Source organism: Halichoeres trimaculatus, unplaced genomic scaffold, assembly GCF_033239565.1.
Source record: "Halichoeres trimaculatus isolate MK-OKI-2021-1 unplaced genomic scaffold, fHalTri1.1 fHalTri1_scaffold_5, whole genome shotgun sequence".
NCBI lineage: Eukaryota > Metazoa > Chordata > Actinopteri > Labriformes > Labridae > Halichoeres > Halichoeres trimaculatus.
Genome location: NW_027437183.1, coordinates 32,004,783 through 32,027,478, shown reverse-complemented (window position 1 = coordinate 32,027,478; position 22,696 = coordinate 32,004,783). Strand labels below are relative to the sequence as shown.

The 22,696-nt window shown below is 39.6% G+C and overlaps 2 protein-coding genes across 2 annotated transcripts; one reads left to right on the top strand and one right to left on the bottom strand.

The window, feature by feature from the left end:
• Positions 1-1,850: 1,850 nt before the first annotated feature.
• On the bottom strand, positions 1,851-21,112 carry top3b (DNA topoisomerase III beta). The gene is made up of 18 exons (XM_074670152.1): positions 20,837-21,112; positions 16,106-16,237; positions 15,769-15,875; positions 15,599-15,673; positions 14,155-14,351; positions 13,784-13,940; positions 13,590-13,703; positions 12,927-13,017; positions 11,739-11,893; positions 11,506-11,611; positions 9,890-10,036; positions 8,069-8,242; positions 7,383-7,511; positions 7,035-7,184; positions 6,160-6,260; positions 3,911-4,112; positions 2,346-2,533; positions 1,851-2,172 (listed from the first exon to the last, which is right to left on the bottom strand). Exons 1-18 carry the CDS (start codon positions 20,904-20,906, stop codon positions 1,894-1,896), a joined length of 2,574 nt encoding a protein of 857 aa, XP_074526253.1. The 5' UTR covers positions 20,907-21,112; the 3' UTR covers positions 1,851-1,893.
• Positions 17,044-20,143, top strand: LOC141790879 (interleukin-25). Its single transcript, XM_074671025.1, has 3 exons — positions 17,044-17,093; positions 18,637-18,812; positions 19,703-20,143. Exons 1-3 carry the CDS (start codon positions 17,079-17,081, stop codon positions 19,929-19,931), a joined length of 420 nt encoding a protein of 139 aa, XP_074527126.1. The 5' UTR covers positions 17,044-17,078; the 3' UTR covers positions 19,932-20,143.
• Positions 21,113-22,696: the final 1,584 nt, after the last annotated feature.

Below are 22,696 nucleotides of genomic sequence, written 5' to 3'. Positions count from 1 at the left end.
TGTACAGCCACACTGCTCCAATTCATGCATCATAAACTGAAAGTGTTTGTGTGTCTGTGAAGCAGCTGATATCTAGAGCAGAAGGAGGTATGGACTAAGGCTGTGACAAAACATGTCCAGCAAATAGCTTCTAAGGAGGAAAACTTTTATATCTTATACATCCTGAAACAATCATAAAAAAAAGAAAAAGTACTTCACTCTTCAGCCCCACCCCCCAGCTCTGTTGACTCAGCTCGTTCAGCTACATTAAGTGTTTACATTTAGAGTTCATTTACCTGGAGGGCTCGCCTGTTAAACAGAAATTTAGTTTCCTGTCACAGTCTCTTACAGTTCAAACGCTATAAGAGCCTCTACTTTAGTGGTCCAACTTGGACTGACGTCAAGTCCACTGTGGTCCAGATTTGGGATTTTTCAAGCTGGTTCCTCTTCCCACCCACAGTCAGGTCCAATGTGTCATATGTATAGACTGTGTAATAAATTACATGATACTAAGCATATCATGTGCAGCATGGTTGTATATCTTAAAAGATGCTGGGACTTTAATCATTTCTGATAATTAGTTGCAGAAAAATTTTTGGTTTAAAAAGTGAATTTTAAAAATGAAACATACCCCCACTCCAGACTAGACTCAGGGTTAAAGTGGCCAAGGCTGGATCATACCCCAGGTTCACTTGGGCCTAGTTTGAGTAGTAGCCAGTTTATACCCTCGGGTAAAGTTTGGACAGGGGTTAGTTAGGCCTGCTACACCTGACGGATAGTCTGTTCTCTTGGACACTAAACTACAAACTGATTTTGTTAAGTTTGATTGTTGTCACGTTTTAAATAAAAAGTAGAAATAAATACGTTATCTTGCTGCTTTGCATCCTGGGAAATGTTGTCTTGACCAAGGAAAAGAAGTGTTAAAGAGATCTGCTCTCATAAAATGGCATGTTACTATTTTTTTTTTTACCTGGTGATCAGAAATTAAAAGATATGTTCATATCCCAGAAAAATAAATAGTAGTAAGTAGATGAAATGTTTGCTACATTTTTTTTGTTGTTGTTGAGCCATTTAAGATTTCCACCAGTCCCATTTAAAAAAAAATCAAATAAATGTTGTCAAGAAGTCGGCAGACTTTGCTGTGGTTAATTAGTACTTACTAGAACTTGTACCTAATGTGCCTCGGATCTATTTTTCTTTTATGTTTACATCTTCTTTATGAAAAAGGAAAAAAAAATGAATAAGTAAAATAAACTGAGAATAAAAAAGCTATGATAGTATTGTGATGCAGGGGATTAAAATCATCATTAAGTAATATATACGATAAAAGTTGTAACATGAGGAAAAAACACTGTGAATAATGAGTACATACACATACCACAGACTATGGCTGACTGATGTGAAATATCTTGTGAGAGGATGTGAAACCACCAACATCAGCCGGCCTCCTTCTCTATACTCAGGCATGTTGATCATCTTGTGAAATAAAATTTATCAGGTAAGGATGAACAGAAGCCTGTAACCGTTACAGTTATTGCTCACCTCTCTCACCTCAGCCCTGTACCAGCCAAAAAACAGTGTGTGCTGCTTCTGAGGCACAGTTTCTCTGACACCAACACATAGAGAAAGCTAACATGTTGACATGAAATGAGTCTGGAGCGTCTAAATTTTGACTCTTAAATAACTGAGGAAAAAAACAAATATAAAGCAGGTGTAGAGAAGCAGTTTTAGAACTAGAATATAAGAAATTTTGAGGCAAATGTCAATGATTAATCTTTGTGTGAGGGTAAGGGTTGAATCATTACTCAAACAACCATAAACTTTCACAAAAAGCAGATTTTTTAGAAGCATCTTTACTTCATCAGCATTTAACACTCGTGTAAATCTTCATGCAAAGTAACAGGGCAAATTCTATCATACAAAGTAAGCAGCTAATGCAGCCATTTTGTCTTTAGGTTTCTTAGGGTTGCCGCGGCGTCCTCTGCCCCGTCCTCGCCCTCTTCGAGCTCCCCCGCCCCGATGCATGGCGTGCCTCATTGTGGCGTGTTTGAGCTCAACCAGATCTTGGAAGATGGGATCACAGAAAACACAACCGGTGTGTTGCGTCTCTCCAGCAGGGAGAGGAGTGCGAGTCTTGTTGAAGTCCACGGCAACTAGAGAGGCGTCGCAGGCGTCACAGCTCTCCTGGGCGACCTGAGGGATGAGAGGATGACGTCAGAGGGGATGAAAAAGGAACTGCAGTGAGAAAGAAACTTTGAGTTCACTCAAAGTAGGCTGAAAGTTTTTATCCTCCCTCTGTTCACCATGCCCTGCCTCTATCATCATGTTTATCTGAACACAGGAGGGGACGATGAGCTTCCTCTTACCTGCACTCTGTGAGCGTGCTCAAAGAAGTTCACCACCACATTGCATTTGTTACATGCCATCCTCCACTTTGGACCAGAGGTGAGGTCCAGCACCAGAACCCCGCTGTCACACTCCACACACTGACCGATACCCAGGGAGTTCAGAGAGTGCTGACAGGACGGGTGGGTGCATTCGTTACAGCCCATTCCTGAGAGAAGCAGACGGCAGAGACAGGTTTATTCAGGGAAATGAGGGAGCAGAAAAATACTCTGAAAGCTTCTGAGCTAAACTCAACATTTTAAAATAAAGCTCATAAGACACATTCACAAGTCCTGACTCCATGATCCCAAAAAATGAGCAAAGGTGGGTTTTTTTGTCTTTACGAAACAAGTCAGTGCAAGGAAAGAAATGAGAAATAACCTGCTAGGTGCCGCCATGTTGGCTATGGCTGCCTGTTGTTGCAGCTCTGTCTTCTTTGTCTGTTTTTTGTTATTTTTTTTGTCTCTTTTTCGTAATATTTGTATTTGGAGTGGATCATTACTTTGTATGGCTCATTTGTTGGTCATGGACACCAAACTAGTTTTGTCTTCAGTGATATTTTTACTACTTTTTCTCCTGTGTTTGTCTGGAGATCCTACATGTAACCATTGCTGTATTGTTTAAATGTGAACTCAGCTGTTAGCAGTCTGTAGCATGTCAATGCTAACCGGTGTAAAGCCTGATGTTTTCCCACAAGGTGAGGAGAAGGAGGTGAGGACGATGTGCTGGTTCTCAGGTGTGAGCTAAGAAGTGACGACATGGACCTGTCCTTCCATCCATCATTATTGGGTACGTAAGATCTATCTCCAATAAGATGGACAAGCTAGCTGTGCTAACCCAGCAACAGAGGGAATACCAAGGCAGAGTAGCATCATGCTATTCGGTGTGTCGGTGGCGCAGCTGGAGAATGCGCTTGGTCGGTAATCGGAAGGTTGCAGGTTCAAGCCCAGCTCTGGGCGACACATGGCGATATGTCCTTGGGCAAGACACTTAACCCCTAGTTGCTCCCACTGCTGCGTCAGTGGTGTGTGAATTGGTATGAAAGCGCGTGACTGTGTTAGATGTACTGATGGATAGCTATCATAGTAAAGATTGGATCCATCAGTGTGTGAATGTGAGAGCAAATGGGTGTGGATGGGTAAGTGTGACCTGTGGTGTACAGCAGCTTTGAGTGGTCCATGACTAGAAAAGCGCTATATAAGCTCAAGTCCATTTACCATTTACCATTTATTCACAGACATGGCTAATGGAGCTAACATCAGACACCAACACCACATTGGAAGAACTTCACCTGCTGTGAAGACTGGCTGACTGGACAATGATGGACACGCTGTCATCATCTATTTTCTTATGGACTTTCTATACACTTTCTTACTTTTGTTTTCTTGATTGCTGCTGTGACTCCTGGATTTCCCCTCAGGAACAAATGAAGTATTTTCTTTTCTATCCTATCCTATGAAATGACAGTATGATGAACTCTTTGTTCAGTTCTGCTCCAACCTGATCACACACCTCATATCAGGGAGAGTGTTTGGGGCTTTCGTACCTTTCTTCATGTCCCTGAAAGGTGGGTTACTGAAGCAGTATGGGCACAGCGGGTAGCTCTTCCCCCGAGCCCCAGAGGTCCACAGCACCAGCTCAAAGTCATCCAGCGGACAACGCAGCTCCTTGTACAGCTTTATGGCTCCGTTCTGAGGGAGACTGTAGGTCTCATCACAGTGGGAGCAGTGGAGCCGACTGGGCTTAGCCTGCAGAGACAGGGAGGGAGGGGGAGAGGTGTTTGGATGAGGCTAAGACTGGACGGACAATAAATGGACATCAACAGGGTTCCTGCACACTTTTCATTGTTTGCCCTGCCAACCATCCATTCAAGGGAATTACAGCCATAAACAAACATTTTGGCTGCAAGTATTTCATGTATTTAAAAAAAAATGACAGACATCCACCCCCAAACATCAGGTTGTAATGGGTTATGTTCTTTTTCCATTGAGAAAAAAAACAGATCAGCAACAGAGGTAACCTCACTGTGTTTGCTTTGACTTAGGTGTGCTTGAAAATGTAGCCTACGGTAAAGTCCATATTAAAGCTCTTGTAGTTTAACATAAAACATAGTTATGATTCAGAAAGACTGCTGCAAAAAAGGAAACAGGCACATTCTGGTACATGAGAACCTTGATGTCCTTAAAAAGTAAATAGACATTGAACAAAATGAATGAGTTTCAAACTGTTAGAGTAGAGGAGATAGGCATTTCAAATAATGAGCATTCTTACTGTTGATGATTTAAATTGTGTGAAATGCTCTTTGATTAAATTGTAGAATACTTAGTGCCACAGATAAAGACAATATGAGGAAATAAAAATACGGGCTTTGCCTCCAGAAATAATTCACAGAAGAGCTGTGAATATTATAAATAAGAATTTTGATTAAAAGCCTCTGTGATGATATGTTTTAGGCAGTATTGATTTTGGCAACCCCCTGTGGAAAAAAAGTAGCCTGTTGTCACATTGAAAGCCGGTAATCCAGATTTTGTAAATCCTTTTGATTTTCAGGATTATTTTGGGGCTTTTATGTCCATATTCAGGAGACAGGACAGTGTAGAGAGGAGTAACATGGGTATCGAGGTGGCACTCTTCAAAGTGACCACAGGTTGATCTCAAACCCGGGGACATGAGGCGAGAGATTCAACCACAACTGATGCTGACTTGTGGATCAGTCTCATCTGATCCAGATCTTCCTATGAAAAATCAGGAAAAAATAAACCCAACTCCTAGCCTTAACCCCTCTGCTCACCTCCTTTCTACCCTCTACATTTCTCTCTAGCTGTGGTGTTCATATTATCAGAAACCAAAGATGTTGTTGGTGTTTTAGCACTTTTTTACAGAGACAACCCTGATTGGAAAAGTTCCTTTAACCTGTGATGAGGCTGAATCCACAGGAAACGCCTCCTCACTGCAAACGGATCTGAACATGTGAGTCACACTGAGCGCCTGTACGATGGTTACCTTGTGGTAAAATCAGTATGACGCAAATCGCCACACATTCACAGAAATTCAAGGAAAGTGAGCACAAAATCTGCAGCCTCATGATTCATTCATGACTTTTGAAGTGGCTCTGTGTTCAGATGGAAATGGAAATGGAGGGGGCACGGTGACTTCAGCATTTAAAAGCTTGACTCTTTTGTTGTTTTTTTAACCTGAAAACTCTGAAGGCCAGAGCTCAGCAACCAGACGTCACACTGTCCAGAGAGAGGAACACAACGTGACGAGGGTTTGAGCTTACGTCTGTGTTAGCAGGACATTATTGTTTTTAATTCTTCGGACTTACTTTTTAACCCCCACAAGAGCAGACCGGCACATTTTTAAGGCGAACAGGCCATAATCTACAGCCAGGCCAGAGGAAACCATTTATTCACTGCTGTCACCAACTATGTCTCTTTTTATTCAACAAAAAAATATAATGACATTTTATTTCAAACTTTATCTAATGGGGTTGGTAGCTATCTGATGTTATTTAAGGGGTGTAACACTGTGATTGACAGCTGTCTTGACCAATGAGGCTCCTGAGGCTGTGTGTGCCAGATCATCTGAGTAGAAGAGGAACACTCAGAGGAAACACAACAAACAACATCACAGGAGTCTCTGAACTTTCCTTAACCATGAGCGTCTGCTTCAAACCCAAGGATTTATTGGTAATTTAAATATGCATGTGGAAATGTCTGAAACCTGTTTTTTAACTCTGTCTTCTTTATGGGGACCACTTTAGTTGTAGTGTCTGTGGTAAGTGTGTCTTCTGACCTGGATGTACTTCATGAAGCGGTGACACTTTCCACAGCGGGACAGGGGCTTCCCAGAGGCAGCAATGGGTGAGAAGGAGACCTCCATCAACTCATCCATACCTAAAAAAAAACACAGACACTTCAGTCATAATGGAATAAATCTGTGAAAGAGATCTTCATCTTTTCCCAGCTACACCGGAAATCACTTCAAAACTTCAACTCTCACTAAACTACATTTGGACTTTGCAAAGGCTACTTGTATGAAACTAAAGCTCTGTACATTCAGCAGAAACTCAACAACTCTTACAGCTGACGTCATTAAATGAATGGATTTATCATGATGTGAAAATGTGAAAGTTCAAAAACACATTAGAGGACACAAGATGAGATTAAAGTTATGAAAATGCAGCAGGAAAATAGCTCAGAGGGCAGGATGAGACATGTAAGGGTCAAACAATGGTGTTTGTTCGTCAAAATAGTCTCAGTACGAAAAAAAATTCTGATCAAATCCAGACCCCGATCCTGTCATATAAACATGCATTTCCCCTATATCGCCCCCTAATGGAGAACAGTTTCCTTGGTCAGAAGCAGAGTTTGCTGGTGTTTACTCAGCAGGTAACGCTATAGAAAACTGACCACTGATCATCTGTTGGCACGAGACTTTTGAGGGACACGTGAGGTTTGATTTCATCAGTCTGTGATGATGGAACAAGGAAGTTTGAGCTCACTGAGAGACTGATTTTTACTGAAATCACTAAAAGAAATGGCTAAAAAATAGAGCATTCAAATGTTGCTTTTATGGTTAATAAACACATCAAGAAGATCTGCTGGTCTTGGTCATTTTCACAATAGCAGTTCTGTGTTTCTGAAAGCTTCCTGTGTGTCTGAGCTTACTGGTGATGGAGTCGACAAAGTAGTGAAACTTCCTCTTGAAGATGTCGAGCGCGTGCTGCAGGACCTGCTGAAAGTTGGCCTTCCCCAGAGCGATGAGGTTCAGCTGCTTCTCCACAGCAGAGCGGATGGTGGGCAGCACCAGCTCTGCATCTACACACACACATACATATACACACACACACACAGATAGAGTTAGCATTGGAATTATAATGACCTTTTATGTAAGCCATTTCTCTTCTCGATGATAATGTGGTTCATGTTTTTTAATGAGCTGGTCTGCGCAGGCTGATCATCAGTGACTGATTCAGAAATGTTTTGGAAAAAGTCCAGTGTGATAAAGCACGTCACCTGTCTTGTAGTATCCATGCACCAGGACAATTCCCAGGTTAGTTGGCTTCAGCTTGCGCCCATTCTCCACCGTCACATAGTTCCTCTGGCAGATGTTGTTGATGTGGACCGGGATGCTGGCATCAGTTCCTGAAAGACAAAAGACATCAACTAAACTGTATGAAGAGAGGAGTTGGAAAATATACAGAGTGCACAAAAAGGTGCAATGCCAGTCAATATCTTAACTGCATTGACATAAAATAACAGTTACTTTTAAGTGTGACGACAGATTCATTTTTTGATGTCAGTTAAAACCTAATTTTATGCATTTAGAAAACAAACAATGTTAAAGTACAGATAAATCACTGCTCTTCAGAAAACTTTGAGCACAGAAATGCCCTAAATCTGGATTTATTACTCCCTACCGATGTATGTTCTTTCGACATCACTTTTGGATATTTATTCACTCTTTTGTGCTTTGTGTCATTTGTGTGTACATCCCAGATCCATAGAGGAGGCATTCTGGGAAAATGTTGACAAAAGGATTAATAGTTTGCTTATCATTGAAAGCCTTTAGGTAATTCAAATAAAGCAAAGACAACACATCAGGTGTTGAAACTGAAATTGTTATTGTTGAATGATTCCCTTTCAGTTAGAAGGTTTGAGCAGCCTTTATGATAAATCTAACAGGCGGTGCTTGGACGTACCGATGCCGTGCTTCTCCATGAGAGTGATGAGCTCAGCCTCCGTCAGGTAGTCAGGAGGGTTGGTCTGCTTCTCCACCAGCTTGATCTCATCCACTGTGAAAATGTCTCCACGCTCACAGGCTGGCATAGCCTCCTCCAAAGGGATGCCCTGCCACGGCATCAACGCAGTGTAACCTGAAAAAAAAAAAAAAAAACAAGACACTTGGGATCAGGCTGCAGAAGCTTTTCGTTCAATTTTAATAGAGTGTTTTTCACCTACGCTGCAAAACCCCAAACAAAGCAAGTTTTTCTGCCTTATTTCAGGGTTCCTACAGCTCAAGGCAAGTTAAATTTAAGACTTTTTAAGACTTTTTAATGACGTTGGAAAATCAAATTTAAATACAAGTCCACAACGAACCACAATTGAAACAAACAAAACTAACAAATAAAAACACCACATGAATTACCTGGGTTAGAGGCAATTTTGACCCAATGTTTATTTTACATACAATATCACTTTTTATCTTTTTTTAAGCCCAGTTTTACAACTTTGTGCCTATTTTGCCCCCATTCATCTCTTTTGGCCACTGTCACAACCATTTTTGAAATTTTTACATGGTTTATGAAATTTAATTTCAAATTTAATTCTCAATTTTGCTGCCATAATCAATTTCCCTAAGCCACTTTTGGATTTTTTTGTCAATTTTCCTCATTTTTTTCTCTCTCCAGGCACACTAGGTAGAACCAAGACATGCGTCCGTTTTAAAAGCTTCTGGTGCAACCAGATCACCGTTTTCTTAGTTCCGCTATTGTGATTACGCGATGTTGCCACGAGGGTAAATCAGGAAATTATTTAGGAAAATAGAAAAACGTTACTTAATATTTTTTTTACTTCAAACTAACATAAATCTTACCAATGTGTTCAATTTTTTAAGACTTTTGAAATTTGGATTTAAGACTTTTTAATGCCAATTCAGGCCTTATTTTTAGAATTATGAATTCAATGCCTTTTAAGACTTTTCAAGGATCCGCGGGAACCCTGTATTTATTAAAATATAAAACCCATATTCACCTCATTTTATCATCTCATTTCATCTTAAACTAAAGACATGGATAAAGAGTGAAGATTGTTTTTTGCTGAGCTGGTTGACGGTAAATAAAATGTTCCACTGATTTTATTTACAAGTCATTCTATCACTTTTATCCTATAAAGGATCTAGAAAGGAATGAAACTGGTAACATCTGATTCATGTGAAACATCAAGTATTATAAATCTGCTAAGTGCTAAGCTCTCTTATAGTAAGGGAGTCAAAGCTCTGCTATGTCCCTTAAGAATATATTGGATTAGATCCTGAAGTGTGCCTTTGAGTTATTTATGAAGGGGAATTGTAGTTTTCATTGTTGACCCATGCATCCACACCTCCATAAAGAGAAACCTTTACTGAGTTTGAGTTTTTTAGCCACAGATCTGCAAAAACTGAAAAAAAACCCCTGAAATCTTATCAAGTGTTTTTGCCTTATTTTTGGTAGAAATTGTCTTATTACTCAATATGAGCCACATTCAACTTATTGGTCCAGAAAAATGTCTTGTTTGAAGTTATTTAAAGACAAAACTGGGGTGAACTGAATTTCTTATAACAAGTTAAAATGATGTCTTTAAATAACTTAAAACAAGACATTTTTGGGCCTGGTCAGATGAATATGGCTCATATCAAGTCAAAAGACATTTTCTTCTGACAAAATAAGACAAAGTCGCTTGATAAGATTTTAATTTTTTGCAGTGTGTTGATCGGGCGCTGTGCTCTCGCTCAGTGATCTGACTGTTAAATTAGCTCTATGTACCTGCAGATATCAGCGTTTTGCCACTGCATGAGAAGGCCTCGGTGCCGATGCTGAAGTCGATGGTGGTCTGGAGGTATTTGCAGTCCTGACTGACTGTGGCAATGAAATGTCGTGTGATGTACTCAAACAGACGCCAGCCATCGCTTCCTGTAGAAGAGATGAGAAGGAACCTGAGTCAGAGAAGGCGTAACATGACGTCACGTTTTTTCATCACAGGATGCTTTTATAGAGAGAGGACACATTCAATTATAGAAAAATGAGCAGTTTAGCTTCTAAACTGCAGTAGGAATTTGGTGACAAAATAAATAAAATTTGCAGTTTTTAACTTCCCACTTGATAGGCAGATTTGATGAACAAGAAACCTTACAGCCATCAGTCATCATCCAAACATTGTAAGGTAGCAGTTAACAGCTAAATCACTTATTATTAAAAAAAATCTGCAGTTATTTAATGACCAGTAACCCTCTCTGAGGGTCTCACCAAAGCTTTCATCAGATTGGATAAAAAGATGTTAGCAGAATAAATACACCAGCTGTCTTTTAAATGACACATCCCTCTTCTCTTTTCCTTTTTTGCGTCTTTTCTTTAGTTAGTCCATTGGAAAAGATTGTGTTTCCCATGAGCACCATCACCCATTGTTGTAAGGACATGACTCTTTTCAAGGCATGCACAGTCCAGTGCTGTAAAGGTCTTTGCACACTGAGTTTGTTCTTTTCAGATGCGTTTTTTTGAACTGTAATCTGAAAAAAATGTCACTACGTGTCTGTAATGCGTAACGTTAGTGATAGTGATACACTTATAATGATCCAGGTATCGGTTAATCGCTGCCCCTCAAAGCTGGATCGGTATCAGTGGGAAGGTGTTGATCCATGGTGCTGATCCAGACGACCAGCTTTCTCCCTTTTCTTTTTTTATCAGTGCTCTTGGATACTTGATTTGGAATTTTGCTTCTGATGCACTTTTCTTTTGTTTTTCCAGACTACAGTGTAAAAAAATCTTACGATTGAATATCAATTTCTGCACATCCTGAAGCATAGTTTTTACCAAACTGCTGGTAAACATTTAAATATGTTATAGTTAGAATAAATATTAACTTCAGTAACCTTATATACTCATTTTTTGCCTTTTACCTAAAACATTACCAGACTTATTCCACAGTAGGTTATCATTAATCGCTGGTATCGGATCAGTATTGGTATTGATCGATACCCTAAGCCCAGGTATTGGTATTGGAACCAGAAAAGTTGGATCAGTGCATCCCTAGTTCGTAAATCCTGGTTAGCCTTGTCCTGCCAGTCATCTACCAATCAGAGCTAACGTAACCTCACTCTTCATTTATTGATAGACTCTCAAGTTTGAACAGACCACTGCAGAATAACTGATGACTGTGAACAAAATAAAGTTAATGAGCTCTGACGATATGATTTATGTTTCATTAGTCTGACATGTTAGAGTAGCAGGATGTTTGTTTTATTTTGCCGCTCTGTTTTTATTCATTCATAATGTAATAGTTTGTATACTCCATACTGCATTCATTTTACACAGATGTCTCATGTCTTGTTTTGACTGTGGTTCTTTAATTTCTATCATCTGGTAATTATTAACATGAGTCTCACCCAGCTCTGCCTCTGATGCTGCACGCATGGGAGTGATGGGAGGATGATCTCCAGCGTCGTTTCCTTTCCTGGGTCGGTTTAACCCGGCCGAGAGCAGAGCCTTCACCTGAGGGAAAGTCAAATGTACTTCAATCAGAGAGATCACATTCCTATTATCTGCTGGTCTTTGGGAACAAATTAAAACATGATGTTGTGTTTTCTGTTGTTTTTTCTGGTCCCATGGTGACCCTCACCTCCTCTGCCCACATGGGATTGTTGCTCTGCTGCTTCAGCGCCCCCTTCAGGTCAAAGTTCTCTGGGTAATGAGTGGTCTCAGTTCGAGGGTAACTGATGTAGCCCTGTGTGTATAGGCGCTCTGCGACCTGCATGGTGTGCTGAGGTCCCATTCCTGAGATACAGACAAGACAGAGACTGATTTCACTTCGCTCTCTGAGAAGTTGGACGGTCAGGTCGTTTCCACAGAAAGTGGAAAAAATATGCAACCTGAAACATGTAACACCAGATTTAACTTCAGCTAGTTTAAAATATGCAGTTGAGAGTTTTTGGCATAGACTGAAAAAAAATGGACGTCATCTCGCTCAGCTCGAAGTGAGGTCACCACAAAAACTGCTCCCCCTGGTGACTGGCTACAGTATAGGTCAAAAAATCAGACTCCCCAGTCATTCCAGATGAGCTGCGGTCAAACTCAAAAAAAGTAATACACTTCGTAGAAATGGTTCTCATATCCGATTGTTGTGGTGATTTAAAGGTATCATTTGGTTGCCTTGTATTCAAGTCCTTTTTTTCTGAAAAGTTTTGTTTTCATTAGTTATAAATGGTTAATAACAAGGTTTTATGTCATGTTTAATAATGATTGACAGCTGCTGTTCTTGTGTACTTTTTTCAGGGATTGTAAAATATGTCAGGAGGTAGAGTCAGGAAGTGATTAGACTCTCCAAAGAAAAAAAAATATGTATATATATTATTTTTGTCACTCAGCTCCACTCAGATTCTCCCAGAATCCTTCACAGTCTTTACTGCGCAGACTCTGGCTGTACAATTGCTGCCAATGGCTGCGCCTGTGACAGGGGAATTTTGGCTTCAAAACCGTACAATGATAAATGACGGAGCCACACTGTCCACTCTATATATACAGTTTGTGGTTTTTGGTGGAGAATCTTCCACTAAGGACAGAATAGTTTTTGGAAGGAGTGGGGAAAAAATTGGAAAAATGATAGATTCTGTAGACGTACAGAGGCCTGCTCTGATCCAAAAATATTAAATCACATCACTGCATGTTTCTCCTTTACTGTGAACTCACACATTTAAGTATGATTTCGTTCTTAAATGCTAACTCTCATTTCATCATCAGGAGGAACACAAAGTTTTAGCTGACTTAGAAATGCCACTAACATGAATGTTGCTGTTAACAGTGGGCGTACCTAAAGCAGAGCTGGCCACTCTCAGCATCTCCACCGTGTTCAGAGCCTGAGGTCTCTGCTTCGCCTTCTCCTTCTTACTCACAGACTCCACCTGCAACAACAGAGGGGTGAACAGCTGAGGTCAGGGGTGAACTGGAGGTCTGGACGATCCTTGTCGACTATGACTCTGATTCCGTGATTAACCAACAGAGAAACAGGGAGGATCCTGAGGAATCTGTAGAGTTTCTCCTGAGATGGAGACTACATTTCCCATGAGCAATACATCACATACTGTGTTAAATATATGACTCATTTTTAGGAAGCAAATGAATGAATACAGAGCTTCTTTTTAATTGTACTTCTATTGATCAGATGATATTTATCAGGATGCAGAGTGGTGAGGTCGTAAACGTGTAAATATGCTAAATTACTGACTGTAACATGATGAAAAAACGTTGTAAACTCTGTTTTATAACCACTGGTTCTTATTACAAAGGTTGTACAAGCTTCCTGTCACCAGAAACATTACCGTCTTCTGGCAAAGATTATATTTACTTGTGTATTTCGTAAAGATTTTCATATATTAATAAACTTGCAATTTATGAAAGCAGTTTCAGAAAACATAATTTCAATAATCTTCAAATAAACATGTTAAATGTTCAGAAATTGAGATGTTTAAAGTACCTTAGCCTCTTTGGAAGTCTTGGCCAGGTTGACGAACATCTGACCCACATCCCTGTCAAAGACCCTCACCCTGCTCCAGTCCAGAGTCAGAGGCGTCTCCTTCCCTTTGAACACCTGAGAAAAACACAGCATGTCTGTGGATAAGTCAAAGGCCTCTTACACTGTATCTGGAAGAGTGAACACGAGGAGCTTACCTTAACCTGGAGGACCCAGAAAGTCTCTGGTTTGAAGGACTGGATCTTGTCGTGACGCTCCACACAGAAGCCAAGCGTCGGGGTCTGACAGGGTCCAAATGAGATCAAGGAGGAATCAAGGTTGCCGTATTTGCCCTGGAAATATTTGGTCTGGAACCTGCAGTTGATAAATCAACAGAAAGTCTTCAGGAGCCTGAACATGTTTTTAAAGCTCAACATTATCTACAGGAGTAAACAAGACCATCAGAGATTTGATGGAGTAATTATTTATAGCTTTTTAAATTCAACCATGGTGGGGATTAAGTATCAGAGCAAACTCAGTGGATCACTGCATCAGACACAGCAGCAGACTCAGGTGTTGAAGTGGTTACCTGGTGAAGGCACAGCCGATGCGCAGATCCAGCTCCTGGCGTGCGTCCACTGACAGGGCTTCATTGCGGTTGGGCTCCCCGAGGCGGTTCATGGCGTTCCAGATGTCCGTGTCTGTGATGGAGCTGAATTTTGCGCGGTACACACTCTGCTCTCTCCCACTGCCCTTGTTCATCACGGGCTGGATCGCATCCAGCACCTGGGAGGTAAGAGAAGAAGAAGAAGTGAAAACACAGCAGAAAGACAAAATGTAAACAACAGTTTGCAGCTCTGTACTAAGGATATTTCTATTATCACAGCAAACACAACACTGAAGAGGATCTGAAGACTCTGTCACACCACTTAGTTAAAGACCCCCAGGTAGAAAACAAACTTTCCCTTCCTACACTTCCCTAAACAATGTGTCTAAGGGGAAAAGAGAAAGCAGAGTCTAAATAAAAGCCACTGTAGATAAATTCCAAATTTATGTTTGCAAAAGCTCAGCTCTTGGTCCTTCATGAGGTTTTGAGTCTGCAAAGTAGTAGAAAAAACTTAATCTCCAACCTAAACAGCCCTCTTCTCACCCTCTTTTCACTGGTTGTATTGATCTTCTTGAAAAAAAAAATGGTAAACACCAAATTAATTCATAAAATATTGACTCTGATAGTCTGTGAATCCTGAAGTCAGGGTTTGGTGGTGCCCATTCAGGCTGAATAACCAACGTCTGATATTCAAATGGCTTATTTCAACTGACATCTCAGACTGAAAATGCTGATGTGCACCAGGCCACAACACCCTGACTGGCTGACTGCAGCCAATAACTGCATAACTGTGCCTCTAGTTATGCAAATTGTTATAAACTCCTGAAAAAACTCTTAAGATCACAGGAAAAAGGACAAGAATTTGCATTTCGCACTGGTGGATCAAAAGCAGGTACAGCTTCAAAATGACAAAAGAAGAAACAGGAGCAAAGAGACAAAAAAAGAAAGAGTTGGTAATTTATTGACAACTTTATTTTAACTTAAACATGCTGTTTATCAGCCGATCAAAAGTTAAAGACCAGAGCTCTGAAAAGTCTATTTCAGTGTAGAAATCTGTATTTCGTGTCATTTCTATTCTGTTTTTCCCACTGTCCCTTCCTCCTGATGTAAGCGTCAAAAAAGCTTTCTCTCTTTGAATCAGATCGAACTGTTGAGTTGCATGAGCAAGATCTCTCTCAACGCGCCATTGCATCTGAGATTAGACAGTCATTTTAAATTTCTTTAAAGATCCTGAGGGTTATGGGTCAAAAAAGTCAAGAGGTAGGCTCAAAAAATTCATCTGTGCTGAGCCAGAAGATCCAACCATAAAGCCTTAAACTTTTGATCAGCTGATGAACAGCCTGTCAGAGCTTAAACACAGTTTTCAATAAATTACCAGACAACACCCAGTGGACACTCCAGGAAATGCAGTTTTTAGCAGACTTACCTCAAAACAGATGTTCTCGCCTTCTTTATCGCAATCCAACCAGAGAACCACATAGTCACATCCTCTGGCTTCAACCTGACACAGCAGCAGAAATTTAGGACGAGCATCAGAGACACAAAGCATGACACCCCATTGATGATACAGAGAACTGAAGCACAAACAGCACAAACCTGGAGAAACTTGACCATGTTGAGTTTGGGGTTTGCCTCCTTCTTCTCTGTGGGAGCTTTACTGAAGAGCTCTGCAGGGTCCACCTTGTCCCAGTTGTTGTACTTTCCTGGAAGAAGAGACAAGTTTTAAGAATTAAGAAGAGTTTCTGAAAAAGGTGCCTGGACCAAACCCCAAAGTAAAACCTTTGTCTTGAATGTATAATAAAGGTCCCAACAGACTGGAGCTTCAAAATTACTAATTAGTTGGAAATTTTAAACTCTCAGAAAAAAGCCCCTCTCAGCCATGTGCTGATGCAGCTTTTTTTCAGAGACAGATGGCATTCAAGAGTGGACTCACCGATGAAATCCAGACTCATCACGTGTCCACAAACTGAAGTCATTTTAAAGCGCACACTTTGGCCCTGGAAGCTGCCGGTGTACTCGTGCACTGAGCATGCTCCGTTGAGTCCTTTTCGGCTTGTGCAGCTTCCTTAAAGACAAGCAGAGGAGAGGAGGCAGCAGCCAGTCAGTACAGTTGTTAAATGATCAGGAAGTTTGTGCCAAAGCTGACACACAAACAAAAGATTCTATGTAAAACTTGAATTACTTTTACAGGAAAGACCTTACATATTTTAACCACACAGTGTCAAGTCACATTCTGCTGGTTTAACAACAGTATGGCTCTGTAGTAGAAGAGTCCAGGTGCTGAATTGTCCTGCCTACTTGTCACCCTCTGAAAACATTTGGAGCATCATGGAATGAAAACTTGGACAAAAGAGACACTGAACTGCTGAGCAGCTGAAATCCTCAATCAGGCAAGAATGGGACAACATTTAACTTTCAAACTCACTGGTCTCCTGGTTCACAAACTTTTCTCTGTGGTCAAAAGAAGAGCTGATGACACAATATGGGAAAGACTGTTTAAACAAACTATTCATTTCTTCAAATACAACATATGGTTTGTTTTCTTTAAACTGATTTCAGTTAGACAAAGAGACAAAATGAATTACAAAAGTTGGTGTTGAACTTTGATCGAGAGAATCAACTTTTCATCTGATGGAGGAGAAATCTATTTCCTAACTTCTGAAACCAGAGAGTACACTTGCGGTGAGTCAGATGTGGAATAAATTCTGATTAAAATGACCACTCAAGGTTGAACGTTAATGACATGTAGATGGATGAATACACACACACACACACACACACACACATACACATACACACACACACACACAGTCACATGAGAGCGTACTCAGGGGTTATAAAATGGCAGAGCAGAAGCAGCAGAGGAACAACCAAAGACCGAACCTTGTCTCTCTTAAATATCCAGCATGGAACAGCTCCAGGTAAGACACCTGCCTCTTTGTTGTTGATGATGATGATGGTTTTTCAGTTGTTTTGATGTTCACGGCACAGATTCATGATTTTTAGAGCTTTAAAGCATACAGCTTATTGAACGCTGAAAGTATTCCTTTGGATAATTGTCTTCCAAAGGCTGTCAAGTTATTGTGACCTTAAATTTTGTTTAAACTAGGGATGGGTGAGTACTGGTATAAGTATCGGGTATCGGGCCGGTACTGACCTTTTTAAGGTATTGGTACTAACAAAGGCTGCCAACACCAGCAGCAGATACTCAAGGCAAAAAAAAAAAAAAAAAATAGCATCAAGTAAGTATCCATTGCCAGTAGTTTGGCACTTCATCGCTGCGGTTTGACACCATGGCAACCAGCGTCTGGTCTTGTTCAGACAACATGAATGAACCAAGGAGAGTTAACAGTTCAACTGTTTAATTTTGCACTTAAGTTTTTTTTTTTTTTTTTAAATCACTAAAGCTCTGATAGATGTTAGTTTTATTTTGAACTTTTATTAATTTATCAAAAACATGTCGTAAATAGGTGTGCACTGATCACAATCTTCTGGCCGATCACTGATCTTTAAAAAGCCTGATCTGCGATACCGATTTGGGCCGATACCGATTTTTATATTTTATAACTGACAGCATATACCTTCAATGTTCCGATCTTATTTTATTGAAAATCATTGAACAATACCTGTGAAACAATAAAATCTTTGTGTTTTAAATTAAAAAAATAAAATAAAATAAAGTGTTCTGAGTTTGAGGTCTCGGAGCAAAAAGCAACAATGGCTGGCTGTCAGACCTTTCTGGAGGTATACAATATCAGTTTTATTTTTAAGGATAGGAGGATCACAGATCCCCCAAAAATTTAAGAAATCGGCACCGATCAATGGGACTAGACATGCACCAATCGATCGATTGACTGATGACTGGTATGACTGGTATTGGTGCTTGGTATCAGTGAGTGCTCAAAAGGAAGTAGTCGTACTGGTAACAGTCTAACAAAGTTGGTGTCAAACATCCCTAGTTTAAACACAAGCAGCTGTGCAACAGCTTTCATATAAGATGCTTTTAAATGAGTAGAATCAGAATCTGCTCTTTTTCAGCTTCAGTAAAAACAATCTTTGAGTTGGGTTAAAAAAACATTGAACTCAAACCAAATACAAACTTCATTTTGTTCAAATAAATGTTCAAGAGGACTTTTACTTTGTTTGCCTGGTGTCTTGACTACTTATACTCATTTGTTTGGTTTTGTCATGTTTTATCTACAGTGATTAAAATATGTTTGGATATGTTGGAAAAAAGATGTCAGAGACACCAGGTGACACTAGGTGAGATCTCAGAAGTCATTAATTAATCAATCCAGATGTAAAGTCAACATCAGCAGTGAGCAGCAAGTCTTGACCTCTAACAGATCTGTAAGGTTGTGATTTTTCATTCTGCGTGGGCCGCGGTGAAAGTATTAAAGCTGAGTATCCCTGTAAAGGCACACAAACATCTCCTCTACCTCATCTGTTCTGATCTGCCTCCAGCTGCTGCGTGTCTTTCTACTGGTCCTGCTGGCCCTGCACCAGTGTCTGTCCATGCCGCTGAGCAGTCAGTGTGTGGACGAGTCCTTCTGCACGTACAGTCTGCAGGACTACTACAGCCAGCTGGTCAACCTGCCCAGCCGCATCAACGAGCGCAGCATCGCCACCTGGACCTACGTGTGAGTACACAACTCTTGTCACCCGCTTTTAAATCCGACCACAGTTTTCTTCCTCAGGCGATTAATGTATCCATCATTAGTGGGCTTAAAGTTCTGGATAACATCAGCTTCTTAAAACTACAGTTTGAATTCTTCAGAGATTAAACTGATGATAACGCAAAAGTTTATAAATGTAGAAGGTTGAAATTGAAACTGCCCTTTTGGATTTAGTTTTGAGGTCACAGTAAGTTCAGTTTTGTTGTCTTCCGACTACTTCTATCTTTATAAATCATAAACTTGCAAGGATTTACTCATAAATGTATGAATATAAAGCTGAAATACAACAAAAATTCTGTCTTAATGTATAAAAAAGAACAATAATAGAAAACCTTTTATGTCTCAAGAAAAAATGTCAAAAATAAAGGTGAATGAAGATGTATTTTTCAAGGACTTATCCTTTAAAGGAAAAATGTCTTGAATTTACAAAAATAAAGCTTATTATAAGAAGGAAACAAATGTTTATTAATTAACACAGTGAAAAGTCAGAGTTAAGTTAGAATCCACCAGATATTAACCTGTAGGTTTTAAATGATAATGCTACTTTATTACTAGGATAGAGATGCAATATCTGTGGAACAAAACTGTAATAAACAACAACAACAAAAATCTGAACTTTTTATGAACAAAGTCATAAACTTCAAAAACAATAGTATCAGAGAGAGTCTTTCTTTCTCTTTCTTGGGGGATCACACTCTGCCAGCAGCCTTTTTTTTTTAGCTCAATTTTAGTTAATCACTTCTATTTTCCTCCTATTTAACTGAACCAATTCATTTGTGACAAAGACTTCTACATGTTTAAATGCCACTTTTTCTAATCCAAGGATTCAAAGTCTGTCTCTGATCCCTCCTCAGAGAGAACATCGATCTGAACCGTGTCCCTCAGGTCATACATGAGGCCAGCTGCCACACCAGCCACTCCTGCAGGGGACTGGACACCGCCTTTGGTCTGGAGTCCATCCCTGTGTCCCTGAGAATGCCAGTCCTGAGGAAGAACCCCAGCTGCTTCCCTTCGGCCAGCTACTCTCTGGAGTTTGAGCTCATCACCATAGCTTGTATATGTGCTATCTCCAGGCACAGCTAAACAGGACTAATCCATCGCTCTGATGCTGACAGAGGATCAGGGTGAAGACGGAGAGTTTGTTCAGACAGAAGGAGAGAACGGTGGTGTCATGGCATAATCAACTTCACTCATCATAACTGTTTTCACTTGTCCAGTAATCCAGATTAGAAGTGTTATCATCACCACATGCCTGTTAACTGATCCTATCAGCAAATAAAGACATTTTACATCCCCTGGTGTCATTTCTGTACTGGTGTGGATCATTTCATCAGCATGAATGAACTCCAAAAAGTCCGGTTTATTCTAAATATAGAATGTAACAATGACTCGAACAATAAAATATCATTTCTTAAACGGGCAGGCTACTATTCAAACGGAACACAAATTAAAACACAGTTTTGAAACAGCAGAGGGATTTATCTGCTTTTAACAACCGGCTATGTTCAGGACAGTCTCACCAAAAGAGCCAAAGACAACCTGATGAGACCTCACATCACATCACTCCCTGGAAAAGAGATCGTCACATTATCCCTCCACCATTAAATTGTGATTTTAAATAGAAAGTGGTGATACTGACAGAAAAGAGCAAAATAATGTGACTTTAAACTGTAGATCAAAATGCTATGTTGCCATTTAAAAAACGAAGAGTTTGGCAGCCTCAGAAAAGTGTAATATGGATAACAGTCAAAAACAGTGATAGAATATTCATATTAAGTCATAACCTGGTTTTCAATTGATCTTATACCAGATAAATCTTGCAAAAAATGTTTTCAGATTTCTATGAAATTGTGAGTTGAATATCCAGCCTCTCTGACACAAGTACAGCGAAAGGGGGAAATCGACTGTACATAATATGAACAAAACATGGCAACATCATTTGATGTAAAGCTCATTTTATGATTACACATCTTCCTATCTGAACCTACCTTTGGAGAGGATTTTGGCGATGGACTGAGCCAGGGACGGTTTCTCGGCTACCATGAGAACAGTCCTCATTCTGAGAGAAATATCAGCTCCTCTGACGATCAAAAAACTCCGCTCAGTCTACTACAAACTACGCAAACTATCTGAAGTTATACCAGGTTCATTACCTGTGAAAACTGTACAGCTACAGATTAGAAAATAACCATTTATATTCTAACTGAAATGAGCTGTTTGAAACCATGAAAGCGGACATGACAGATTATTTACTACCGGCCGGAGTCTTCTTCTTCGCTTTAAAAGATGCTATACATCACGCAGCGGTCGAAATACCGCCATCTTCTGGATAAGAAATGAGCTACATTCTTCAAACTTTTGAGTGCAAATATACATTATTCCTTAAAGGTAGGGTCTGTAGGATTTTCCCAAAAAATGTAATGTCATTTTTTTACAGGTAATAATCTTGCGCAAATGTCTTTTGTGGACCTCTATACATGGGTATAATAGCTGTTTGCCAAACCACCATATGCACTACCAGTGCATACTAATTTGGCTGATTGGCAGGACGCAACTTGCAAAATCTCCAGTATGCCTAAATCTACCCGATGTCAAACTGATCTAGGAAAAAAAAAATCAGTATGAAACTAAGCAGAAAACCCTTTGGTCTAAATTCTATGAGACAGTGCAGAAGTGCTAAAATCTGCTGTTTCCTCCGGGGGCCACCATAGACTGCATAAAACAGAAGTTCCTTTCTTTCTTTCTTTCTTTCTTTCTTTCTTTCTTTCTGTTTCTTCTCTTGTTCAAAAAGATGTTCAAATAAAAGTTATTAAAGATGCTGTGAGGAGGACCTGTTTTGACTGCGCTCCCTCGCCACCTTATGGCCTGGATTCTCCACACAGTATTTAAGTTGTCACTTAAGCGCTTTGAAAACCTGAATCACTGGAATAGAAAAACTTAGCCTAACTGTCTGTCATAAGTGAGAGAAATTAGTCTTTGAAAGGCTCATTTAAAAGACAACATTAAAAACAGATTTAAAAAAAGCATACACTCTTTTCAGACAGTCTTCAACAAAGGAGGGGGGATGTTAACTGCAGCATGGGTCTATTTATGCGGGGTAGTTATTGTAGGGGGGATGAAGGGTTTTATGTGGTTTTATGCAGATATGCAGAGGCTGTCAGCCAATCTGCACCTGATTAGTCTCCCTTAAAGGCACAAAATGACACAATGGTCGAGCCGCTCTGAATTGAAATTGAATCGGAAACTGAATCTGCCTTTTGTGAATTAAAATTATATACTGTGTTTTTGAATTTAAAGTGTAAAAAAAGTTGAGTTTTTCTGTGTTTTTTTAATTTAAAGGATAAATAGAGTTGAATTTTCATAGGTTAAATACAATTTCAAATTGAATTTAAAAAAAAATCAATGAAAAAAAATTCCACTTCAAAACATATAATTCCATTCACATAATAATGATAATAATAATAATAATAATAATAATAATAATAATAATAATAATAATAATAATAATAATAATAATAATAATAATAATAATAATTATTATTATTATTATTATTATATAATTAAAAAAATGTGAAAACAAGAAATCATAGAAATTATCTTCTAATGAGGTCTAAGGAATAAAATGCATGCACATATTTTGCAGGGGAACATTTTGGATTAAAGGAGTCACAATTAGTTTCCTTAAAGTCCGTGATTTCGCGTAGTTTTTTTTTTTTTTTTTTTTTTTTTGTATTACCCTCGAGATCACGCACTGTATCCATTGCAACCAAAGGCGTGACCTTTGAGCCAGGTCTCCTTAAGGCTCTGAACTTGCATTATTTCATTTTGTAAACAAATTGGACTGCTGT

What these genes read in the sequence shown, in the direction of transcription:
- LOC141790879 (XM_074671025.1), top strand. An exon ending in ATCGCCACCTGGACCTACGT is followed by an intron (nt 18,813 to 19,702) that starts GTGAGTACACAA and finishes ATCCCTCCTCAG; the next exon opens with AGAGAACATCGATCTGAACC.
- top3b (XM_074670152.1), bottom strand. Translation starts at nt 20,906, where the DNA reads ATGAGGACTGTTCTCATGGTAGCCGAGAAACCGTCCCTGGCTCAGTCC. An exon ending in AGCATCAGAGGCAGAGCTGG is followed by an intron (nt 10,037 to 11,505) that starts GTGAGACTCATG and finishes TCTCTTCTACAG; the next exon opens with GAAGCGATGGCTGGCGTCTG. An exon ending in CTTTGTCGACTCCATCACCA is followed by an intron (nt 6,261 to 7,034) that starts GTAAGCTCAGAC and finishes GTTTTTTTTTAG; the next exon opens with GTATGGATGAGTTGATGGAG.